The sequence below is a fragment of a genome, unplaced genomic scaffold (genome assembly GCF_019419815.1).
Source record: "Pyrus x bretschneideri cultivar Hongxiangsu unplaced genomic scaffold, Pyrus_bretschneideri_v1 Contig9, whole genome shotgun sequence".
Taxonomy (NCBI): Eukaryota; Viridiplantae; Streptophyta; class Magnoliopsida; order Rosales; family Rosaceae; genus Pyrus; species Pyrus x bretschneideri.
Window position 1 is genome coordinate 5,044,179 of NW_025999831.1, and position 23,130 is coordinate 5,067,308.

General features: G+C 35.8%; 3 protein-coding genes and 1 long non-coding RNA gene across 4 annotated transcripts; 1 reads left to right on the forward strand and 3 right to left on the reverse strand.

The window, feature by feature from the left end:
* Positions 1-1,646: 1,646 nt before the first annotated feature.
* LOC125473545 lies at positions 1,647-2,701 on the reverse strand. Its single transcript, XR_007255399.1, has 2 exons — positions 2,315-2,701; positions 1,647-2,118 (listed from the first exon to the last, which is right to left on the reverse strand). It is a non-coding gene; the product is annotated as an uncharacterized LOC125473545 (long non-coding RNA).
* A 1,606-nt stretch (positions 2,702-4,307) lies between these two features.
* Positions 4,308-5,422, reverse strand: LOC125473544 (pentatricopeptide repeat-containing protein At1g11900-like). The gene is made up of 2 exons (XM_048576499.1): positions 5,107-5,422; positions 4,308-5,014 (listed from the first exon to the last, which is right to left on the reverse strand). Exon 2 carries the CDS (start codon positions 4,866-4,868, stop codon positions 4,473-4,475), a length of 396 nt encoding a protein of 131 aa, XP_048432456.1. The 5' UTR covers positions 4,869-5,014; positions 5,107-5,422; the 3' UTR covers positions 4,308-4,472.
* LOC125468083 (external alternative NAD(P)H-ubiquinone oxidoreductase B4, mitochondrial-like) lies at positions 5,103-9,102 on the reverse strand. The gene is made up of 6 exons (XM_048576419.1): positions 9,014-9,102; positions 8,772-8,922; positions 8,597-8,682; positions 7,444-7,476; positions 7,246-7,333; positions 5,103-5,354 (listed from the first exon to the last, which is right to left on the reverse strand). The coding sequence occupies exons 1-6, from the start codon at positions 9,100-9,102 to the stop codon at positions 5,103-5,105; spliced, it is 699 nt and encodes a 232-aa protein (XP_048432376.1).
* Positions 9,103-10,535: 1,433 nt separating this feature from the next.
* On the forward strand, positions 10,536-16,639 carry LOC125473532 (serine/threonine-protein kinase Nek6-like). Its single transcript, XM_048576453.1, has 16 exons — positions 10,536-10,817; positions 10,944-11,006; positions 11,143-11,275; positions 11,619-11,685; positions 12,375-12,440; positions 12,571-12,617; positions 13,163-13,208; positions 13,309-13,389; positions 13,482-13,524; positions 13,630-13,679; positions 13,998-14,079; positions 14,170-14,219; positions 14,292-14,365; positions 14,477-14,528; positions 14,609-15,067; positions 15,725-16,639. Exons 3-16 carry the CDS (start codon positions 11,160-11,162, stop codon positions 16,424-16,426), a joined length of 1,935 nt encoding a protein of 644 aa, XP_048432410.1. The 5' UTR covers positions 10,536-10,817; positions 10,944-11,006; positions 11,143-11,159; the 3' UTR covers positions 16,427-16,639.
* Positions 16,640-23,130: the final 6,491 nt, after the last annotated feature.

Sequence of the window (23,130 nt, forward strand, 5' to 3'; positions counted from 1 at the left end):
TTTCCAAATTAAGTTTTGTAGCTTTGTGTGTTTTATTTTTTTTTCCCTCAAAATTGGGAAAAAAAATTGGAACTAAATGTTTACCAAACTTTACCTAATTTTTTTTAATAGCTATTTTTCTTAGAATCTCTTAGTACCAAACTAGGGCTCTGAACTGTAGAATCTCTAAATCGAACATACTAGAATAACTTTAAACGCTGTCGTGCTGTATATAGAATATCTCCTGCTCTGCCCACCTGGTTTATGAGCCCCTTTCCGATTCCCTCCCCAATGAGAAAAACTTGTGTGGGGCTTGATTTGCCACTGAACGATGTTGAATGGCACTACTATCCACTCAAAACATGCTACTTAGAAGTTTTATCTACAATGTTTGTTATAATTTTATATCTAATTTTTCATAATAGAATTTTCTATTAAATAACTACACCTCCCACTTTTTTACTCAATTCATCCTCTCCTTTTTCATTTCAGATTTTCTTCCCAGTCGTGGATTGTTTCTTCTCTTCCCCTTGCTTTTCTTTGAAAAATTTGAAAAAAATAAATAAAATAGGAACTCACCTTCTATAACTTTTCATATCATGGAAACTAGAAAGCAACCGATTTTGTCCTTTTTTTTCAATTCGGAAGCTGATTTTATCATATGAACTTGACTTGATTAATTAACACACGGATCTCTAATATCCAACAAAGATGATACAAATTGAATCTATCATTTTCAAACGAAAATTTTCTTGTAATTTGCTGTACAGAAATTCAAACCCCATAAGAAGAGATAAAATGCTTCCATGATTTTATTGGTTCATTCAAATGCATTTGGGCAATGATTTTATAGGGTGGTTGGTTATCTCAATCAAAACACGGTTGATGGTTTTTTAGGTTCTAAAGTGAATTCTTCTTTTTTTTTTTTTTTTCTCCTTATTCCTGCTTATATTTATAAGAAATGCAAGAAAAGGAGTGGGACAATTTGAGAAGGAAAGGAGACAGATAAAGAAAGGAAAATTATAGAAGATTAGATGAATTAGAATATTAATTAGGAGTGGTTATTATGAAAGCTTTAAATATAATATATGGTAAAAATTATATTTAAACCTTACCACGTGACAAGTTTTGAGTGGATAGTAGTGTCATTCAGCATTGTCTAGTGGCAAGCCAAGCTTAACAAAAGTTTTTCTCCTCACCCACTAGCCTACCGGATTGTACAATGCTTTTAATCTCGACCCTCCGTTAAATCAATGCTACACAATATGCCACGTCCGTAATTTTTTCATTTTTTTATTGTACAAAAAATTTACATCAAGCCAATCGTTCACCAGATTTCTTTACTTTTCATTACTACGAACGTTCTTGCATTGGAAAGCCTTGTATTTGCTATTTTCGCCTTCGAAGCTATGAACAATTTTATATGTAGGTAATATAAGTATCCTAAAATGTCTATGTACATCATTTTTTGGGTTAAATTCGTTTCGATAACATATAGTTTAACTCAATCAGCATGGGTACTCGAACGTACATTTTATTTTCTTGTCAATAATTAGGACAAATTCTGAGAAAGAAAGGGGGTGGGCGAGCCTCGAACCCGGGTGAAAAAGACCAGAAGAATGTTTGATTTGCAGCACTAAAAATCCTCATGTTGATAACATATACTGTTGACATCCCCAATCCATCAACGTTATATTCAATTCACATACATGGAAGATGTTTATACATTTTAGTTTTTATTACATATCGAACAGGAAATTTTAATCCGACTAATGTCTGATACCATCATCGTCTAAATTGATCGAAGCAAATTCGGAAAACAGTCATTCGTCAAGCAAACAGTTGAGATTTTGACATGAGCAGATGCCCGTGGGAATCCCTCTATCAAACCAATTTTGTCCTTCCAAGGATCTGGATTTGTCTGCGGAAACTCATTGTCGTCACAAAGAATCATTTCTTGCAAGCCTCCTCCGTGTTGAAGTAACCTTACAACGCTAATCACTCTCAGGGATCATAAGATTCATGGGATAATTGGCTGCGACGATGCTCACCACCTTTAGATAACAGAGGAAGGGACTCAAAACCTGAGCTTGACTCTCCCAATATTGTTCTTCAGTGCAATCAGTATGATCCAACAAACTGTTGTTCCATGTTTGCAACAAAATTATAAAAACTATCGTTAATCGTTATTAGTTATGTATTCAAGACTCTTTAACGTACACACTACTGTCAGAGTAGTGATTTCAATCAATGGAAAAATGGGGCTTTTCCCTAAAACTCATTTGTCCTTAAAAACTTACTGATATACAGTAGAATTAATTCGGCGAAAACTTACGTCATTGCTGTCGCTGCCATGGGATATGTCGATTTTGAGAGTGTGGAGTACGGGAAAGCTCTTGAACAGGCAGGTTATAACATGATACTCAACAGGGACATAGAGATAACAGCACTGAGAAGAAAAAAATTATTCAGATAATTAATATGTGAATACCTTAACCCTATTCCCGATAAGAAGAAATGAAATTCTGAAACTGCCATAGAACTGGGTTTCACCGCTTCAGAACCCTCACTCAAAGTTCAATAGTTCAAAAGAGCCTTGTTCTCCACAAAATTTTCATCTCCATCAGGAGAACTGCAAAAGCGATAAATTAGGAGAAGGTTACATGTTAACAATCATTAAATATTAAATACATCAAGGAATGCTATTAACAAGTTTCACAAAGTCAAATGTATCCGTTTATTTAATAAAAGGAACAATGATTTCAGAAAAAAAAGGGGGAAAAAATAGGAAATATTTTTATCCCATTTTGAAAATAATTTAAGTAGTGTCAACATAAGCACTTGCCTGTTAGGAATTTCACCACCATGAAATGCACTGTTTGTTCCGAGTAACTAGCAAAAACAGTCTACAAACGCAGAATATTCGGGTTATGAGAATTGTAACGGCAACAAATATATTGTCGCTGGAAATGACAATTTCGCTAGGCAAGGAAGGTAACTTACTTCCAGTGATCCAATACCAGTAAAAGAATAGAGTCTTGTAGGAGTTACAGCCATTACATAGTATCTAGTCCCACTGAGAATGGTTGCCATTTCCATCTGCACACAAAGAATGAGATCAAGAGCATGATACGTAGAGTTGCAAGTTGGTATAACTGCCAGAATCAATTCTCTATTAGAGAGGGTGATCAAAGATTACCTGCGAACTCATGAAAGCCTCTGGAAGTTCCAATAATTCGAACGAAAGCTTTACGTATTAAAACAAAAAACTTCAACTCAAATCAGAGCGTCTATAGGAGCCTGTTAGCATCCAACGGCTACGATTACACAGAGCCTCAGGTTGTCCCCAACGTCTAAATTTCTTCCCAACGGTTGTGCCTAGTAGGTACAATCAGATTGGGAATTCAGCAGTGAGTGATGGTCGGAAGCAGTCTTGGCCTGAGGATGATAAGGATGACAGTAAGAGAGCTGACAAGAGGCGGGTCATCTTGGTTGGAAAGCCCCATGGCATTGCCCGTGAGACATCCAGGAGTCAAGGACCGGAGCGCTGGGTGAAGAAGAGGTTGGAGATTCCAAGTGAGACAGTGGTGTACCAAGGTGCAGCAAAGCATAACAAGTCACCTTCAGTTATTGCTGAGATAGGAGATCTGCTTCCAAAAATTAAGACTGTCCGATGTGGGATTGATACTCCAAGGGGTTCAGGGCCAGCGAAAAGGGTTGCAGAATTGGTTGGGATGAAATCATACTTTAGCACCAATGAAGAGGTTTGCCAGGAATTGAGTTTTGCAGAAGAAGATGCTGAGGAAGAATAAGTGGAATTGGATGGGAAGAAATCCTACTTTAGCACCATTGGAGAGGCTTGCCAGGAATTGAGTTTTGCAGAAGAAGATGCTGAGGAAGAATAAGTGGAATTGTCGAGGAACTTCACCTCGACTGAATTTGTTAATTTTTGTTCTAAAGTTCACTTGATTTTCAGTTAGCCATAACTCTTGTTATGGAGTAAGTATGCATTTTGTATTGGTTAATTGGGTTTGTAAGTCTCTGGTTTCTCTGCTATGCAATAATAATAGATGAAGCTATTTTCTTGCTTCCTAGCAACATGTGTCTGCTAATATCAATGATTTCACTCGAACAAAAGTGTCGAAATCTGAATCTTGATACAAAATCATTCCAATTGGAATACAACTATATACCAATTGGCAACAGCAAGAGACCTTGACACTGAAAACCAAAGGATAACTGCGGCTTCTAACTACTTATAAGTGTATATTATTTGAAGTCCATAGGACTAGTAACCTGAGTATCAACAGTCTGCAAATAAGAACAACTTTGCTCGAAGAAAACTGTTGAATTCGAATCATGTTTGATACAAATCATTTCAAAACTGAGCAAACAAAATGAATAGCACATTTAAATCACTATACAACTACATCAGTGGAAATAACAATAACCTACAAATTGAAAACCAAAAGGTATCTCCAGCTTCTAACTACTTACAATCGTTTATTACGTTTGAAATCCATTGGACCAGCAAGCTCCGAATCACACGAATTCATCTCCTCTGTTAAACTCAATGCCAAGTCCACCTTCCCCATCTTCTTCAGGTTCGTGATCAGCGACTGATAAACATACAGGGAAGGACGAATCTGCCTCGCCTTCATCTCATCAAAGAATCTCAATGCCTCCTCAACATTTCCTGAATTTCCCAGGCTCTCAATCACTGCAGTATAAGTAAGCAAATCTGCCTCCACACCATTTTCACCCATTTCCTTGTAGTAAAACAAGCACACATCGAATTTCCCAAGCTTCCACAAATTGTTCAACACCGTATTGTAAGAAACCACTTCAGGGGCGTGGCCCGATACCAGTTGCCCAGAGAACCATCCCATAAGGTATATTTGAAACTTTTCCGGTGTCTCTATCTTTAGCGGACACTTCCTTATCAGTTAATTTTACGACCAGTGAACCTGTTTTTACATCAATTCCGTCTTGGAAGAACTTCCCTTCAGCAAATAAAGTAATTCTCTTGTCAAATCTGCAACACCAAATTAACCAAGTGTGTAAAAATTAAATTAGCATATTTAAACATGTAAAACCCTAATACAGAAACTTGTATGCATGCCTTACCTGTTTAAAATATGATCGCTTGCCTCGATCACAGTAATTTTTATGTATCCTGTAACTGAAGGGTATAATTTGGCTAAATCCTCTTTTACAAAGTCATGAAGCTCTGCAGCAAACTTCACACCAGCTGGACCGCCGCCAACACATACAAAACTCAGAAGTTTCTTCTCTTCTTCACTTACACTAGGAAGACTTGCCTTTTCGAAACAGTCAATCACAGTCTGTTGGATCCTTACAACATCTTCTATTCCCTGCAAATCAAAAGCTCAAACCCAACATTAATACTTACTATTTCTTCATCCTGTAAAATACTTTTTGGACATGGGAGGAAGAATAAGTTTAAGTTACCTTCAAGAAATGAGCATATTGCTCAACACAAAATATATGCAATGCAAGTCAGAAGAAATCATGATATGCAGAGTTTCATTAAGCATAAAATGCCAAAGATGTTATGTGTACTATATATAATCGGCAAAAAAGATATAAATAAATAAATACATAAATCCTTGCAAAAGAAAACTAAACAAAACCTATGCAAGCTCGTATAAACATGCGTGTTAAAGGAAGAAATTTCATGTGCATGACGTCTGTTCTTTATTAAAGAATGAATACATATCATTATTTTGAAAAATGTACCAATATTGACAATCGATTGTTTTTTAAAGTAAAGAACGGACTTCATAATTGAACAAGTACCTCACAGTGACAACAACAAGGATCTTAGATAGAGAGGAACGTTAATGGAAAAGCCTCGAGGTTGTCTCAAAGAAAGAATGTCCCCACATTCTGAAACTCAAATTGTTTCTGATTCTTTCTGAGAAAGAAAAGTTTAGAAAATTACAATGGCGAATATATTATTTCTAGATTTAGAAGAATTCGAACACTTGGGGTGTGACAGTTTCTAATGGCCGGGTATGTGAGTGAAGGTCCAAGGTCTAAGGTTAGATGGACACACACTATTTTTTGGGGTCCGAGGTTGACTTGTCAAACCGGGAAATTAGGACACGTGTACCTTGGCCAACAATCGAAGACAAGGTTGTAAATTAATTTGTAAAGCTTTCACCATCTAATCAAGTAGGGTTTTCCCTGATGATGTATAACTTTTGTAGGACGTGAGTAGCGAGTCCACCGGCAAAACACAGTCGGTTGGGTAACCATTCACATCGTGAGATTTGTCCCTCATACTAATCAAATTGTATCATGTGAGTTTGTGATATTGTGTCTTTTCTTAACCTTGTTGGTATGAAGGGAATTCTTTTTAAAAAGAAAGACAACTAGTGGCAAGCCAGACGGGAAAACTTATAGAGGCATTGTATCCTATAATTCTGTGACACCGTGTTGATATTGTACTTACCAAAAAACAATCACATATTTGTTGCATTAAGCTCAACATTTTGCACATTCAAAAGAATTGATAGAACAAGATATTACTGCAGTAAGTTCGACATCGTGATAGTAAACAAATCGCATAAGCAAATGCAAACACTCATTATGCCACAACAGTGAACCTAGCTAGAAGGGATAATAATCTACATGTGCCAGAATGTGCTTTGACCTCTTCAAATACAGCTTGACATGTGCTAGAAAGGTGCTTTGACCTCTCCAAATACGGCTTGAATCTCTCCTGAAAATGAACGCTTGAAGCGTTGGTATAAAACTTATAGTTTGTCGAGGCGTTTATCTCTAATTTACTATATTATTTTTTTATTTGCTTTCCAGTCATTGCTCATGCAACCCCTATGGACCTTCTGGCAAACTCATGGTGACTGAATTATGGGAAAAATCGGTAGGTGTTCGAAGAGAAGAATCAACAGCACCGAGATTCCTATGTGTCAAAAACGCAGGTTCTTTGGAGAGTGGAGGAAGTGTAGCTTCATTTCCCTACAACATATGAACTACCGAATACATTGTTAGTCGATCAACTGGTGCTTCTTGAACGCACAAAAATCCTACATGGATACACCTCCGAGCCTCATCAGGCCAACATATTTCCCCTATTGATCCATCAATCACCTCTTATCCTTTTCCTTCTTTCCACAACTCCCATGACTAATTAAAATTTAATATATATAGATTTACTCATAAATTTGCAAGAGTTAAACAAAGAATGAGAATAAGCTAGAATAGTGTTTTAATACTTACCCATCCAGCAAGAGCTGTTGAATATTGAAAGCGATAAAAAGTAGCATTCTTCTTTCCACTTATAATCTCCAATAACAACAATTTGAAGCTGAATACATCTAATTTCTCAGAAAAATGGTCATATCGGTATATCCCTATTCCTCTCAGATACTACATGCTTGGAGTACCATATGCCTATACAGTAGTCTGAAAACTAACCTGGTTTGAAGAAACCTAGTTCGAAGACCCCACCTGAAGAAACAATGGTTTGATCACTGGTTAGAGAATTGTTTTCGTTGATGGTGTTGAGAAATAAATACACATAATAAACTAATGGAGAACTCGAACAATGAGATTGGTTTGGTATCCATGGCTACACAAAAAAATTAGAAGAAAAAGTAGAATTTAAACTATACTGTATGCATTCAAAGTCAACTATTGAAGGGTAAGGGTAAATTCATATATTTATACGTCTACAACTTAACCTTCACATTCAAATCTTGATATACTTGATATTTAATATTGATAAGTAGTTGCCACGAGAAATTTTGAACACGGGTGGTACGTCATGCGTCTTTATATAAGTGGTTGAAAATTTTATTTTTTAAGTTATTAACTTTTTAACACATATATCCCATTATTTATATAGTGACATATAGTATACCATCCTTTGTTCTAGGTCACACTAACCATGTCTTTGTGAACTATGAATATTCTAATGGGAAATTCTTTGTTCTACACCAGTTAGTTTTTAGACTAGTGTACTTGTTTTCTGAAAATTGGGAGACGTAAGAAAATTCCCTGCCTTTTCTTTTAGTTTAGTGTACTTGTCGTTTCATGATATAGTTACGTCTACATCTGTAGCTGAACAATAATAAAAAAAACTTGTGATATTAAGTTTAGTTTGGATGGGAATAAACCATAAACCACACAAACAGTTCCTGTAATGTGTTAAAATGTGAAAAGAATACTAAATATCTATTTTGTATATACGTGCCTAAAAGACTCGGCCTCGCATGAGAGGTTTTATCTTTCTCCAATTGAGCTCTTGAATTGTTTGTATAAAACTTATAGTCATCGGGTTTTTTTTTTCTTTCTAATTTAATCCACTATTTTCTCATTTTCTAGCCAGTCACTACTCTTCCAACCCCTATCGACCTTCTGGCAAATTCATGGTGACTGTGATGTGGGAAAAACTTGTAGGTGTTTGAGAAGAGGGAACAAAACTGGAATTCCTGTGTGTTGAAAGGGCAAGTTCTTTGGAAGGTGGAAGAGATGTAACTTCATTACTCTACAACATATGAATCACTGAAGACATTGTTGGTCAATTAGCTGGAGCTTCTTGAATGCACAAAAACCTACATGGATGTACCTTAAAGCTTCATCCGACTGGCATGTTTCCCTTACTGATTCATCAATCACCTTCATTCTTCTTCCTTCTTTCCACCACTCCCATGCCTAATTAAAATGTTGAATTTACCATCATTTGCAATTGCAAGGCTTAAAAACAGAATGATCATAAGTTGGAATGTTTGTTTAGTACTTACCCATCCAGCAAGAGTTGGTGAATGTTCAAAGCTATAAAAAGCAACATTCTTCTTTCCACTTACAATCTCTATCAACATCACTTTGAAACTAAATACATCTAGTTTCTTAGAGAAATTGTCATATCTTGCATACTCGGGTAATATGTAGCCGCTGCATCAATTAATCGTACAATAAGCAAAAGTACTAAAGTAGTGATTGCGTAAGGTTTAGATGATTGAAAGCATGTGCCATATAAACTTACTATGTGCCAACAACCCTATTAGTATTTGCTTTGGTTTGATTTATCTCTATAATCTTTGCCATTCCAAAGTCTGATATTTTAGGGTTCATCGAGCCATCCAAAAGAACATTACTTGCTTTTAGGTCCCTGTGAATGATATTCGGTCTAGAGTACTTGTGGATGTAAAGTACTCCTTGAGTGATACCTTCTATAATTCGAAAACACTTTCCCCAATCTAATTATGATTTTTCAAATGGATCTGATTGGACAAACCATGAAGGAAAATGAGCTAGTGTTTTTTCAATGAACAAACCTAATCAAAGTTGACATCCCTGAAATCAACAATATCAAAGATACAAATCTTAGAAATGATGAGGATATACCAAACAAAAGTCTGTCCAAACTCCGATTAGGCATGTACTCATAAATCAATAGCAGTTCCTTCTCTTCGACACAACAACCAAAGAGCCTAACAAGATTGGTATGCTAAAGCTTGGCTCTGAGTTCCAACTCATTCAAAAACTCCTGATGTCCTTGCCCTAACTTCTTGGACAGCCTTTTTATTGCTACGCCTTGATTTTCAAGCAAAGTGCCCCTGTAGAGGAAGGGAAATGCCACAAAGAGAACCACCACAGTACCAATATTACTTAATTGAGGAAAAGGTTAGAAAGAAAAAACAAGTTTGGACCTGAAAAAGTATGCTTAGGCAGTTCCTTCGTTGAACACAACAAAATGAAGAGGAATTTGTATCATTTCAAATCCTTATTCTTATCGAACACAAGGAACAAAAAACACTGAAATCTTCCTATAGTTTACAACTCTTCTTTATATAGAAATTCGACCTATTGCTCCGCATCCCCCTATATGTTTACTATGAAGAGAAGAATCAAAAGGATTGAACTACCTGCTCATTATTCGGAGGTGAATCAATTTCACGGTACCTCAACATTCTTCGTTTATCACTAACTGCGAGGCACCATAGCACTTGACTTTGGGCAAGCCCATGGTCATCTGGCTGAGTTATAAACTTATAATTGTTATGTTTTTAAAATTTCTTTTTTAGTAGAGCGATAATGTTAGTAGCTACGTAATTAGTTGTTAGAAGAAAAGGGAATCGGTGGAATCAAACCTCCATCACATTAATTAAAGAGCAAGAGAGTGATTTTCTAAAACTTGATTAAGTGGACCAGCAAAAACTGTACATTCATAAAAGAAAGGATGATACTTCTGATATTTCATTATTTCATTGTATAAATGTTATCATTGAACTTGTTATTTTATTGTTTTATTATCCATGTATATCAAAGAAATCAATGATTTATTATTTTTATTATAATTGTTGATTTGTTAGACACAAATTAATGATCGAGGCATTATTAATTGAATGATATTTTTTAAATATTTAAATATAATAAAAAAATAATTTTAATTATAACGTTCATACAATAATTCTAAAAGAGGGATTGAAAAAATAAAAATAAAAATTTTTTTTTTTTTGTGTTTTAATACAAAAAAGAAGTGGATTTATAAGTTGAAAGGACAGTGACATGGCAACTACGCGCTGGAAAACATTCTCCGGTGAGGGGAGAGAGAATGAATCTGTAAATGCAAGCAAAGAAAGCTTGACTTTTCTCCGGAGTCTTCATTCCGTTTCACAAACACCTGCTGACTACTGCCACTTTAGCTTTTTGCCTTCCAATCCCAAGCCCCTCCATTTTCTATTTGGTAGATAATCAACTCCCAATTAAGTATTAATTTGCTGCTTTACTTGACTCCTGACTGCCCCTCCACCCACTCTCTCTCCTCTCTCTCTCTACTTTTTTTGGTAAGTCATCACACTGCCGTCCCCTTCATCATTTCGGTCTCTTGCTGCTTTTACTTTAGTTTTTTTTCTTGCCCATTGTTATTGTTGAATGTGTAGTTTCTTATTCATTTATATTTCTCTCTTTAGTTTTTTTTTGGGAAACTCAGTACCCTCAAGACTCAAACTTTGGGCAAAATTGCCTTGAATTTGGTAACTTTTCCAATTTTCCTCTTCTGGGTTTTTAGATTTGGGGTTAAATTTTGCTCTAGGAGCAGTAAATTCTGTTTGTATTATGTGGAATTGAGTTTCTGCATTTGATTTAAAATTGGGTTTGTGGGTTTTGCAGGTCTTAACTTGGTGGCTATGGAGACTGATGCCGAAACGAAGTCAAAGATGGAGGATTATGAAGTAATAGAGCAGATTGGTAGAGGGGCTTTTGGAGCCGCTTTTCTTGTTCTTCATAAGACTCAGAAAAAGAAGTAAGAGTATTTTCTACCAACCTTGTTTTCCACTTTCCATTTTTTCCAAGACAATTTGTAATTAGTATTGTAATTCTTGTAATTTGGAAGATAATTTTGTAATTAAGGACAATTTAACAAGAAAACTGAGTAGTTGGATAATAGCTGTTGCAATTAAGGACAGCTAGCTAGAAAACCCTACATTTGTACCACAATTCACATCTCAGGGTATGAATTTTCGGAAGAAGAGATAACCGATATTCTAATAGTTTATATTCTGATTGTGCAACCGGTTTCTAACTCAAATTTGATTACACTGTGCTTCATCAATTTTGTTGTAATCATTTAATTTTCCTTTTAATAGGTATGTGTTGAAAAAAATTCGTTTGGCTAAGCAATCAGAGAAGTTCAAACGCACAGCTCACCAAGAGGTTGCTCCTCAAAAACTGTTTGGATATTGATAAATGTAGCATTGAGTCCCAGCTATTAATCTTCTTCTTTTATTTTTAGAGTTGCTACAATTTTTCAACAAGTATATGTCCAATTAAAGCCGATTTCTCTTTTTTCCATGTCATCTTTTATCTTAGGAACTAACCGTAGCATCAAAATTTATCTTTCCCTGTTTTCTTGACAGTCAAACATATACAAGCTCCAACTTTCTTATTTGTTTGTCCATATCATCACTGTCAGCTTTATGAAATTTTCATGTCTTGGCTGCACTCCGTTCCGTCCAAAATACCCAGATCTATTCATGACAATCAACTGGGATGTGCATGCTTGAAACAATATTCATATGAAAGTATAATACACGAGCATGCGCTTGCAGACATTCAGAATATGTTTCTCATAAATGATGCATTCTTTATTATTTTGTGGACACATAATTAAAATAGATCCTTGATTGTAACCTTATAGTTTTGTAGTCACCAATTACCTTGATTCTAAATACCATATTAGATAGTCGATGGCACTTGTTTCTTCTCATTGTGTACTTCATAGTTTATCACCTGTAAACCGTATGAATCTTCTCCTGGTATTGTATCTAGTGATTTCATATTAATTTTCTCTGAAAGATGTGTTTTCTACTCAATTAATCGCAATCTTTATTATTCTGCTGCAGATGAGTTTAATTGCAAAGTTAAATCATCCATATATTGTGGATTATAAAGATGCTTGGGTGGACAAGGTGAATCCACGATTCTTAAATTTCATAAATTTGAATAGGACTCAAGAGTATATATATTTTGAGAAGTCTTTAGCAGTTGTACCAAACTTGACTTCACTCCCGATGCTTAACAGTACATGTTTTTCTGCAGGGAGACTGCATATGCATTGTAACAGGCTATTGTGAAGGAGGTGACATGTAAGTAACAACAATTTACATCAACGATGCTCTAATTATGTTTTGGCTAGTATGAAATAATGCATTTTTCCTTTTGTCAAATTATGGAATTAAAACATTCATATTTTAACATCTTTTGCTTAAAGGACGAATTTAAATACTTGTTTTCTATCTCAAGTTTCTTCTAAATATAAGCTTGAAACTGATAGAAATGCACATATTGGACAAAATATAGGAGAAAATCTATTATGTTAGTTACATAGTCAACATGTTAAACTAAGCATATCTTGTGTTGAGCCTTGTTCTGTTAAGGTCCATAAAGAGGGTCCTTGCATGAAGTATTGTTTCTGAGTCCTTGGATCAGATATTGGACAGCCGGGATTCACTTCAACCACCTATATTTAATCTAGTGGATGTTAATTAAGACCTCATTAAGGACCTTAGGAGAGTTTCTTTTTCTAGTTTATGACATTATGTCAAAATGTTTTAAAATTACGTAAGATTTAGAAAATCAATTGCAATGCTTCTAGTGATTACTGAATGATAAACAACTAATCTGTTAACAGGGTTGATATGATAAAGAAGGCCAGAGGACAATTTTTTCCAGAGGAGGTAATCAATTAGATTTGGTAGAACTTCACATCCTGTATATGTGCCTATATAAAGGGTAGCAAGCAACTGCTCTGTGTTGTTATTCTGTTTTTCCCTGCAGAAGCTCTGCAAATGGCTGACTCAGTTGTTGCTAGCTGTGGACTACTTGCACTCCAATCGTGTACTTCATAGGGATCTCAAGGTAATATAGTGGACCACCCTAGTCGCGGTAAGAAATAATAGTATGATACAATACATATGATGGTTATTTTAACGTACATCTAATGATTGCAGTGCTCTAATATATTCCTTACTAAGGACAATGACATCCGACTTGGTACGTACACTCAATGATTACTAAGAGAGGCAATATTTCACTGTATTAAGTGTGGTTTCCATGTGTTGGTCTTAAAGATATGTATGTCTTGCATCAACATTATAGGTGACTTTGGGCTTGCAAAACTACTCAACACAGAAGATCTTACTTCTTCGGTATGGACTGGCATTTATATTGTTTTATTGTCTTTATGCCTCTACCTACACAATTGTCTAGTCTGTCTTTTATAACCCTATGACGTAAACAAGCTGGAATTTCCAAGTCTTTCGTTGAACTCCTCTTTTTTCATGAAATTTTCCATAGAGTGGTTTACAATCGTCTCCTTTCCCCCAAGCACTGGGTTATCCGATAAGGCCACCCAATATTCCTCAGTATTTTTGGCCACCCTTAAGAATTTTTGGTACTTGCAACTATATCACTAAATATACTTATTTATGTCAGTTTGTTTTCAATCCCTATATAATTCAACATAGGTTGTTGGAACTCCAAACTACATGTGTCCTGAGCTCCTCGCAGATATACCTTATGGCTATAAATCTGATATATGGTCCCTTGGTAAGAACTCTAGTCGCGTATAGTTGTACTTTTCCTGGCTGATGACCATGATTTTGAACAGTTATAACTGTAATTTCTATTGCTTTTCAGGTTGCTGTATGTTTGAGATTGCTGCACATCAACCTGCATTTAGAGCGCCTGTAAGTATAAGCTTGAGCTGTTGATGCCTCATTGATTTTTGGGCTGCCGTTCTGAATGACTTGATTATACAGGACATGGCTGGACTTATCAACAAAATAAACAGATCCATCATTTCTCCTCTTCCAATTGTGTATTCTTCCACACTGTAAGTAATTATATTTAAAATCATCGAAACCATGGTGCTATTATTATAATTGCATATTTGTAATTAATATGGTATGTATCGACTTATATGGTATTGGCCTTTGGATCATAGGAAACAAATCATCAAGAGCATGCTCAGGAAAAGTCCAGAACACAGACCAACAGTGAGTTTACTCCCACTTGCATGATATTTGAAGAACATTTTTTTTATTGGCTCTAATACCTGCATAATCTATTACTTTAGGCTGTAGAGTTAATAAGGCATCCACACTTACAACCATACATCCTTCAATGCCGCAATGCATCATCTGTTTTTCTTCCGGTATATCCACTACCCAACTTAAAAGATAAAACTCCAAGAAAATCACCGCCTAGCAAGCGCAGCAGTGGCAAAGACAACAAAGACAAAGAGGCTGAAAAAACGAACCACGTGGAAAAGGTCCAACCATTTGGGAGCAGTGCTGATCTGACGCATAGATATGTAACAGACATTGATAACCCTGTATTCACATCTAGTGCAGAAGAGCTTGAAACCAAGAGAGTTGATCCTAGTAGCTGTTCTGTGGAATTATCCAATGCCACCGATGGTTCAAAAGATGGACTGACTGATTCAGAAGCATCTGTTTGTGATAAGCAAGCTGATACTATCAGTATAACGGAAAAGGAAAATACTGAACCTGACATTGAGGTTACTTTAGAGAGCGTATCAAATTCTCAGCATGAAGGACCAAAAGAACCAACTGCCTCAAATTTCAAACAACTCCAAGAGGTTGATGCCAAGACTCCAAACAGTGAGGATGGAAAGGCATATGAAAATCAACAAGTTCTTGAAGGAGCTAAAGCAAGAGAGGGGGCAATTGAAGAAAATTGCAGGTTATTGTCAGTGTCCAGTGTAGGTGGCACCGAAAAGGATGGGTCGATTGATGATAAATGCTCATCATCGACTAAATCTGAGGAGGAACCCAGCTGTTTAGAGAAGGAAAGGTCCAATGTATATACTGAAGTTGGTCGTGTGGAAAGCTTGTTATTTGAAAATATCAACGATTGCTCCATACAGAAAGTAAAAAACAACAAAGACAAAGAGGCTGGAAAAGCGAACCACGTGGAAAAGGTCCAACCATTTGGGAGCAGTGCTGATCTGACGCATAGATATGTAACAAACATTGATAATCCTGTATTCACATCTAGTGCAGAAGAGCTTGAAACCAAGAGAGTTGATCCTAGTAGCTGTTCTGTGGAATTATCCAATGACACCGATGGTTCAAAAGATGGACCGACTGATTCAGAAGCATCTGTTTGTGATAAGCAAGCTGACACTCTCAGTATAACGGAAAAGGAAAATGCTGGACCTGACATTGAGGCAACATCAGAATCAAATTCTCAGCATGAAGAACTAGAAGAACCAATTGCCTCAAATTTCAAACAACTGCAAGAGGTTGATGCCAAGACTCCAAACAGTGAGGATGGAAAGGCATATGAAAATCAACAAGTTCTTGAAGGAGCTGAAGCAGGAGAGGGGGCTAATGAAGAAAATTGCAGGGTATTGGCGGTGTCCAGTATTGGCGGCGCCGAAAAGGTTGGGTCGGTTGATGATAAATGCTCATCATCGACTAAATCTGAGGTGGAACCCAGTTGCTGTTTAGAGAAGGAGATGTCCAAGGTATACACTGAAGTTGGTCATGTGGAATACTTTTTATCTGAAAATAACAATGATTGCTCCATACAGAAAGCAAAAGATGAAGTGGTGAGAAAGGCAGACAATAACAATTGCTCTGCACAGGTAGAAAAAGATGATGTTCGTGTGATTAACCAAACACCAAGCAACATAGCTGCAGTAGGCGGTGACGGTTCCAAGAGTGACTGGGAGAATCCAAGTCAGCAAAGAGCTAAGGCCCTCGAGTCTCTGCTTGAGCTATGCGCGCGGCTTCTAAAGCAGGACAAGCTTGATGAGCTTGCTGGTGTGCTAAGACCATTTGGAGAAGACGCGGTCTCATCTAGAGAAACAGCTATCTGGTTGACACAGAGTCTCATGTCTGCACAAAAATCTAATGGAGGATCCTAATTTTATGGATAATTTGATTGTAATTCTTACAAAACTGTTCCAAAAAAAGGAAAAGAAGAAAAGAGAGAGTGTTTCATTATTTTGACTTAAATTTGTTTGTCAACCAGTGTGTTAATTTTTGAAGATTTAGAGTGAGAAATAACATATTTGCAGATTGTAACTCAACATTGGCTCTTGTGGAAAATCGATGCGATAACTTTTACTGTGCGGTAACTTTTATTGTTGTCTAAATATACAGCATGTTTTTACTTGTACAGTTTATTCATAAAAATACATCCTTAACTTTCTCTTGGAAACCACATTGGATTTCAAAGTAAATTTTCCACTTTTTATAGTCTCATTGAGAATTTCATTTTATTCTCTGAGCTTACTGCAGGTAATAGCCAAAGAAGGACATGAGGAAGGCACCGGCCAGAGAGCCGACAAGGGGCATGGTGGAGGCGGTTCCTGATGGAGCAGGAGCATGAGCTGAGTCCGGGGAAGATGCTGTGCTCGTGGTGGTAGCAGCTGAGCCTACAGGGGCGGTAGCTGATGCCTTAGGGGTAGTGGCAGCGGCAACTGGGTCCTTGGGTTTGTCAGCAGCCAAGACTACGCTCAATAAGGCAGCAACGACGATGATGGCGAGGGAGATCTTCTTCATTTCCATGATGAATATTGTGAAATTGAGGATAAGTTGATAGAAAACACAGCTGCCTTAGAGATAGGATAGGAAGGAAATTTCTTTATTACTTCTTTGCTTACTGCAGCGCTGAGGAATACAGAGGAAAAATTATTTCAATATATATAGGAAGAATTTGGGTTATTTTTGGAGTGAAACAATTTTTGGTGGTTGAACGTGTTTTTTTGCATGGTATCAGGAGGAAACTATTGAACGATGTTTTTGCATGCGATCGAGTGGTCAGAAACAAATGCACATTTGTAGTTTGATTTGTTGAATTTGTTTTAACTTCTAATTTTGGGGCCATTGGATTAAAACACATAAGGAAATTGGAAGTTGGAACAGCAAAAAATCACCATTGTAATTTTCTTGGTGGATTGGAAATGACCAAATTAGTGAAATGTTGGTCAAAGATTTGTTTTTTTAGCTTTTATTCACATGATATTTTACTTTAAATTATTCTAAAGTACTAAGGAAAAAATAAAAATAATCAGGAAAATCTATTTAGGTCATAAAGTAATTTCATTTTTTGGCATGGGTCAATTGAAAAAATTCTCCGAATAGTTTTCCTTCATCTAAGGTCACCAGTTGCTAAAATTTCTATTCATTGATATCTCCCTTTTTTTTATATACAACAATATATTTACCTTAAGAAGTGGAGGAATAAATTGGTATCAAATTTGTTATCCACAAGATTTGAATTTAAGTCATCTCATCTCATCTATGAAAATACCAGATATGCAAATTTGTGAAAATGTCTACAACAAAAAATGAATACCAATAGACTATAGTGCTAAATGACCTTAATTGATCCCTCTTTAAAATGGTTGAAATGTACACCCAATTCTCCGTTCTTTTGCAAGATAGATCCAAGATTACCAAAACGTTCACTTTTTATACTTCTTGATCTCCAATCTTCACCCTTATATCATTTGGACCCTCATTCCCACTGAACTTGCACTCCATATGCTTTGTCTTTGACCTACTTAGGCGAAGACTTTTAGATTCTAACACACTTAGGTGAAGACTTTTAGATTCTAACACTTCCTGCCAAAGGTTAAGCTTCACAGTTACTTGTAAGTGAGAGGATCTAAGTTCGAATCTTAGAATGACAAGTTTCCACAATTTATTTTCCAAACATTTTTCTATAAATATATAATTGTATAAAAATGGAATAATTATTTCCAATTAAGTGAATCCTTAAAAATACACTAATGCCAAAGCCTACAAATTATTCAGCCACCATTTGTTTACTTATTCAACAAACACGAGTCACTTAGTATTAAGGTATAGTGGTAATTCTTAATTTACATGTAAGTGAGAGACCTTAAATTCAAATCTCGTGAACGATGGTTCGGTATACACCAATTTATTCCCCATGTAATATATTATTGTATAAAAAAAATGAAAATTCGTAAAAGAGAAAAATAGCCCTCTTCCGAAGCAAGAGTGAAACCAATGTCGGCTTTATGTAAAATTAAGCAGCAAGAACCGCTGCTGCTTATGCCTTGTGATAAATATTAAATATTAAGCTATATTGTTATTTTTATACGATTACAGATATATAACCTCAATATGCATATATCAATTTAATATTTTTTGTGCCCCGAGTTTTTGGGTCCCCAAGTGGGCGTGCCCTTCTACTGAGGTGGGTGTGATTTGATGGAGTTGGAAGGGTGTCAAAACATGAGGGTGAAATGTTTCGAATTATAACAAGATAAAGAAAACGCAAATGATGTTTAAGTTAAATTACATGGATTATGTGACAGATGATATAGACTATTATGATACTGTTATATTGAGAACAATGCCTTGATGCTGGACCTCAGATTACTGATTCATAATGAATATAATGTGGCTACAACACAAGATTGGTGTGGTTGAGTACACAATACAGAAATAAACCATGACTCATAATCCCATTTCCTAGCTGGGAATCTCCAAACTTTGAGCTTAGTATTGCATGTAATAGGCAAAGAAAGACAAAAGGGAGGCAGCAGCCAAAGACCCAACACTGGGGAAGGGAGTAAAGGCGGAGCTAGGGGAAGGGGCGTGCGCTGCTGTGTCCTTGGCGGTTGGAGCATCAGCCTTGGGGGTAGCTGCTGCTGCTGTCTTGGGGGCCTCCTTAGCTGCAGCCAAGACCACACTCATCAAGGCAGCGATGACAATGAGGGTAAGGGAGATCTTCTTCATGTCCATGATGATAAATTTCAACTTTGAAAATGATAATACGTCGAGTTCCTTGAGATGATCTATGGGAACAAAAAATACTTGCTATTTCTGATGTGTTTTCTTGCAAGGCTGTGGAATGCATGTACAATTAGATTTATAAGGAGCCTCACGGGTTATTATTAGAATGAAGCAGTTATTCTGACAATTGCGCTGTTAGTTAACACAGGTCCTTAGACTCCTTGCCTGTTTGGTTTGGCATGGTTTTAGGAATTGAACGGTCTTTTTTTTATGGACATATTTGAGAAGTTTTTGTGTCGCAAGAACACCATCACCATGTTATGTGATGTTATTATCTCAGGTAATATAATATGAGTTAGACACGATTAATATGATCCACTTCTATACAGGGTGCACTATCATCATCTTAAACTTTCAAATCCTTGCTTGCCGTATAAGTCAAATACTGGTAATAAATTACGAAGTTTAATATATTGTCATCTTCTAAAATATTATTTAAATTTTAATAAAGTTATTTTGCACCATGACTAAATGTGAATTTTTTTTTTATAAATGTAAGAGTTAACTTTTTGAAATGCGAATAACAACTTTCAACAATTTTGGGTACAAATTGTACGTTGGATTTGAATCTAGGGTTTACAACTTTCCATCTTGTCACAATACCATTTCAGCTAAGAGTCATGGCGCAACACTAACAATTGTTAAAGAAAAAACATTAAAATAATGCTTTTACTTACAACTTTCTATTTTCAAATGGTTTTTTGTCCAAAGAAGTTATTCATATCTTTAGTGATTGTTTGTGGGAACTATTTCGTCATTAAAAGTTTATTTTATTTTGGAAAAAAATGTGGAAGAGAGAAGGAGGTGGGAGGAAAATGAGAGCAACTGATAAGGTTACCTAGCTGTAGCCTGTAAAAGAGAAAAAAAAAAGTAGTAAAATTAATTTGTATGTAATTTACTATATTGTACATAAAGTTTATTTTGATTGTTTTTCTTTAGTTTTGTTGATAGAATTAGAATGGTATTTTTCACTCTTTTTTTTGTTGATAAAGAATATTCTATTAATAAGTAGTGTGTATAATTATTTTTTTAACATTGGAAGTAAGCGACAAAATGTGTCAACTACAATTAAAGAAGAATAGCTCTGCACAATAGTGCTAGTGTCGTAACATTTATATTGAATGAAGAGATATCAAGCGGTCAATATTGAGGTCTTAAAAAATGGACATGTGCTAGCGTGGTATTGGTTCATGCCAAAGGGGTGGACATGAAAGTACATGTGCGTAAAATTAGAAGTAAAGCCAAACATTGCAGATTTTGGATACAGTTTATAGAATGTCATATAACTTGAGTTTATATAGTACTCAAGTGACATTTAGGAATGAACTAGCAGTGGCTTTCAAATAATTAAATCCATCATGTATCCTATTAGCATCCGCAACCATTGAACCGAAAAGTTAATACGAAAATGGTCTGTCAGAAATGATGCTAACTTCTAGGCATGTCAATCTCCAACAAAACTGTTGATTCTGAGCAACTGCATCATGCTTGCATTCGAAACCATGCCTTTTAGATATAAACTTAACAATACTTTTCATCCACATTAAAATGAATACTATAATATATAATTTCCATCAGGCATGTGACCCATCATTGCATCACGAGTCAAATTCACTATTTTGTTGTGATATACATAGTGGTGGATCCATAATTTGAACTTTGAAGGTCTCAATGTTAAATTACAAGTTTTTATTTTTTATTTTTTTAAAATAAAAATAGAAATAGAGCACGAAGCGTGAAAAAAAAAAAAACAAATCAGTTTATTTACTATGACATTTCATCTAACATTTGATGAACTTGTTGTCATCGGTCAAACTATGTTATGCAGATTGTCAACAGATATCGACATCTGCCAAAACAATCTGATGAGTGATATATTGAGAGATTTCTCGAGTGCTGTCGACGCAATTGTTAAGATATACCTGGCAGACATTACACCAAATAATTGGTTGGCACAAGAGACCTGTACTAAACATTCGGAATGTCCTCGGAAGACATTCATATATATATTTTCCGAACTTCAAATTCAACACAACATTCTAAGATTTGAGGATATTTTAGTATTTAGCTGCTTATTAGATTTCCTAGCAAGTCTAGGGATGTGATGCCTTATGAAAGCATCCTTTCGTGGTGCTAGGGTTGTTATCTTATTTTTCGTTCATTCAATAAATTGAGGTTTTCTCAATTCTCAATGGATATCATATTATTAGTGGAGTACGGCTTTGGGTTTTTGTTCAGTTTCCTTTACTCTAGATCCATGGCTCACGGTCTAAATACCATATCACGTTTTTCAATTTTCCTATTTACTGGAAGGGCAGATGCAAGTCTATAGTCCTTAATAAAAATCCTAATAAAATATTATTAGAGGATTGCAATCTACCTTCTCTTAATTTTGATTAGTGATCATCACCTTTATAAGACCATTATCCCTGCAAATAATAATGCTTGTAGTCACATTGCAGGATCAAAAGAAAGAAGAGAGAAGAGATAACAAAGAGACTGTACGAAAACATAAAAAGTAAAATTGGAAGAGGAAAGAACCATTGGGAAACAAAGATCGTGCAGTATTGCTTATGTTATTGAAATGACAAGGTGATTATTGGTGTGCTTGAATATCCAAAATAGATTTAGCTAGACCACCATGTTCTTTCCAAGCACATGCTTCACTCTCATAATTATCTCATTCTCCTTCCACACTTAGCTAAACCAAACCTCCTAATTTCTGATCTTAGTACTGCAAATAATAGCCAAAGAACGATGAAAGGAAGACACAAGCCAAAGAGCCAACAACGGACAAGGTAATGGAATCGGCACTTGATGGCTTAGGGGCTGAAGCTGAGTCCTTCCCCTTGCTAGGGGCAGGAGCAGCTGAAGCCTTTGGGGAGTCCTTAGCGGCCAAAACGATACTCATCAAGACAGCAACGACAATGATGGCAAGGGTGATCTTCTTCATGTCCATGATGATGTTGATTGATGATTGTGAACTTTGAAGTGATAGTAATTAATTTGGGTGCGTTAGAGAGATGAATTACGAGAAAACTTGATACTTCTGCTCTGTTGGTTCAAGGATTCAAGCGAAGTTGATGAATACTGAGCAAGTAATGAACATATTTGTAGGGAACATGTTGATTATTATTAGAAAGAACACTTGAATACCAATTGGTGTTAGTTACGAATAGGTAGCTAGCTAGGTTTATACGTGCTTGGTTTTGCATGGTAATAGGAATTGAAAGGTCTTTTTTGGGACATCAGCCTAACCCTTTTAAAGTTTCAAACTCGGATCCCGTCAAATGTCAATAGCCAAGTATTTTCAGGGACAAAAAGAAGGAAACAAAACCAGCATAGGAAGAGAGGATAGCAAAGTATGTTCAATGTCTTGCTGACCTAGTGACCTTCGATCGGGAGACCGCTGGATATGCCAGTCAATTTCTCAGTTTTTTTTATTGCTTAAATTCATAAAACATGATCTTCTTATGTAGTTTCGTGAAATTGTAAATCTTGAGTGGATTTAGAAGTGTAACATTTGAAAATGAGTACTCAATGTGTGGCTAGAGATTGATTTTGGGTGCAAATATAATTCTTCTGAAGTATATTCAACTAATATTTTGCATTGAAGTTTCAAAACTAGATAAGGGGAAAAGCACAATTAAAATAATAAAATAAAAAATAAAAAATAAAAAAAGGAAAAAGGTACACACAAACAAATCTTGGCCTAGCAGTTCAAGCTAAATCTTGTTGGAACAAGTTTATTACATGTATGTATGCAGTTGTACTTGGCCGAATTTAATTAGACTAA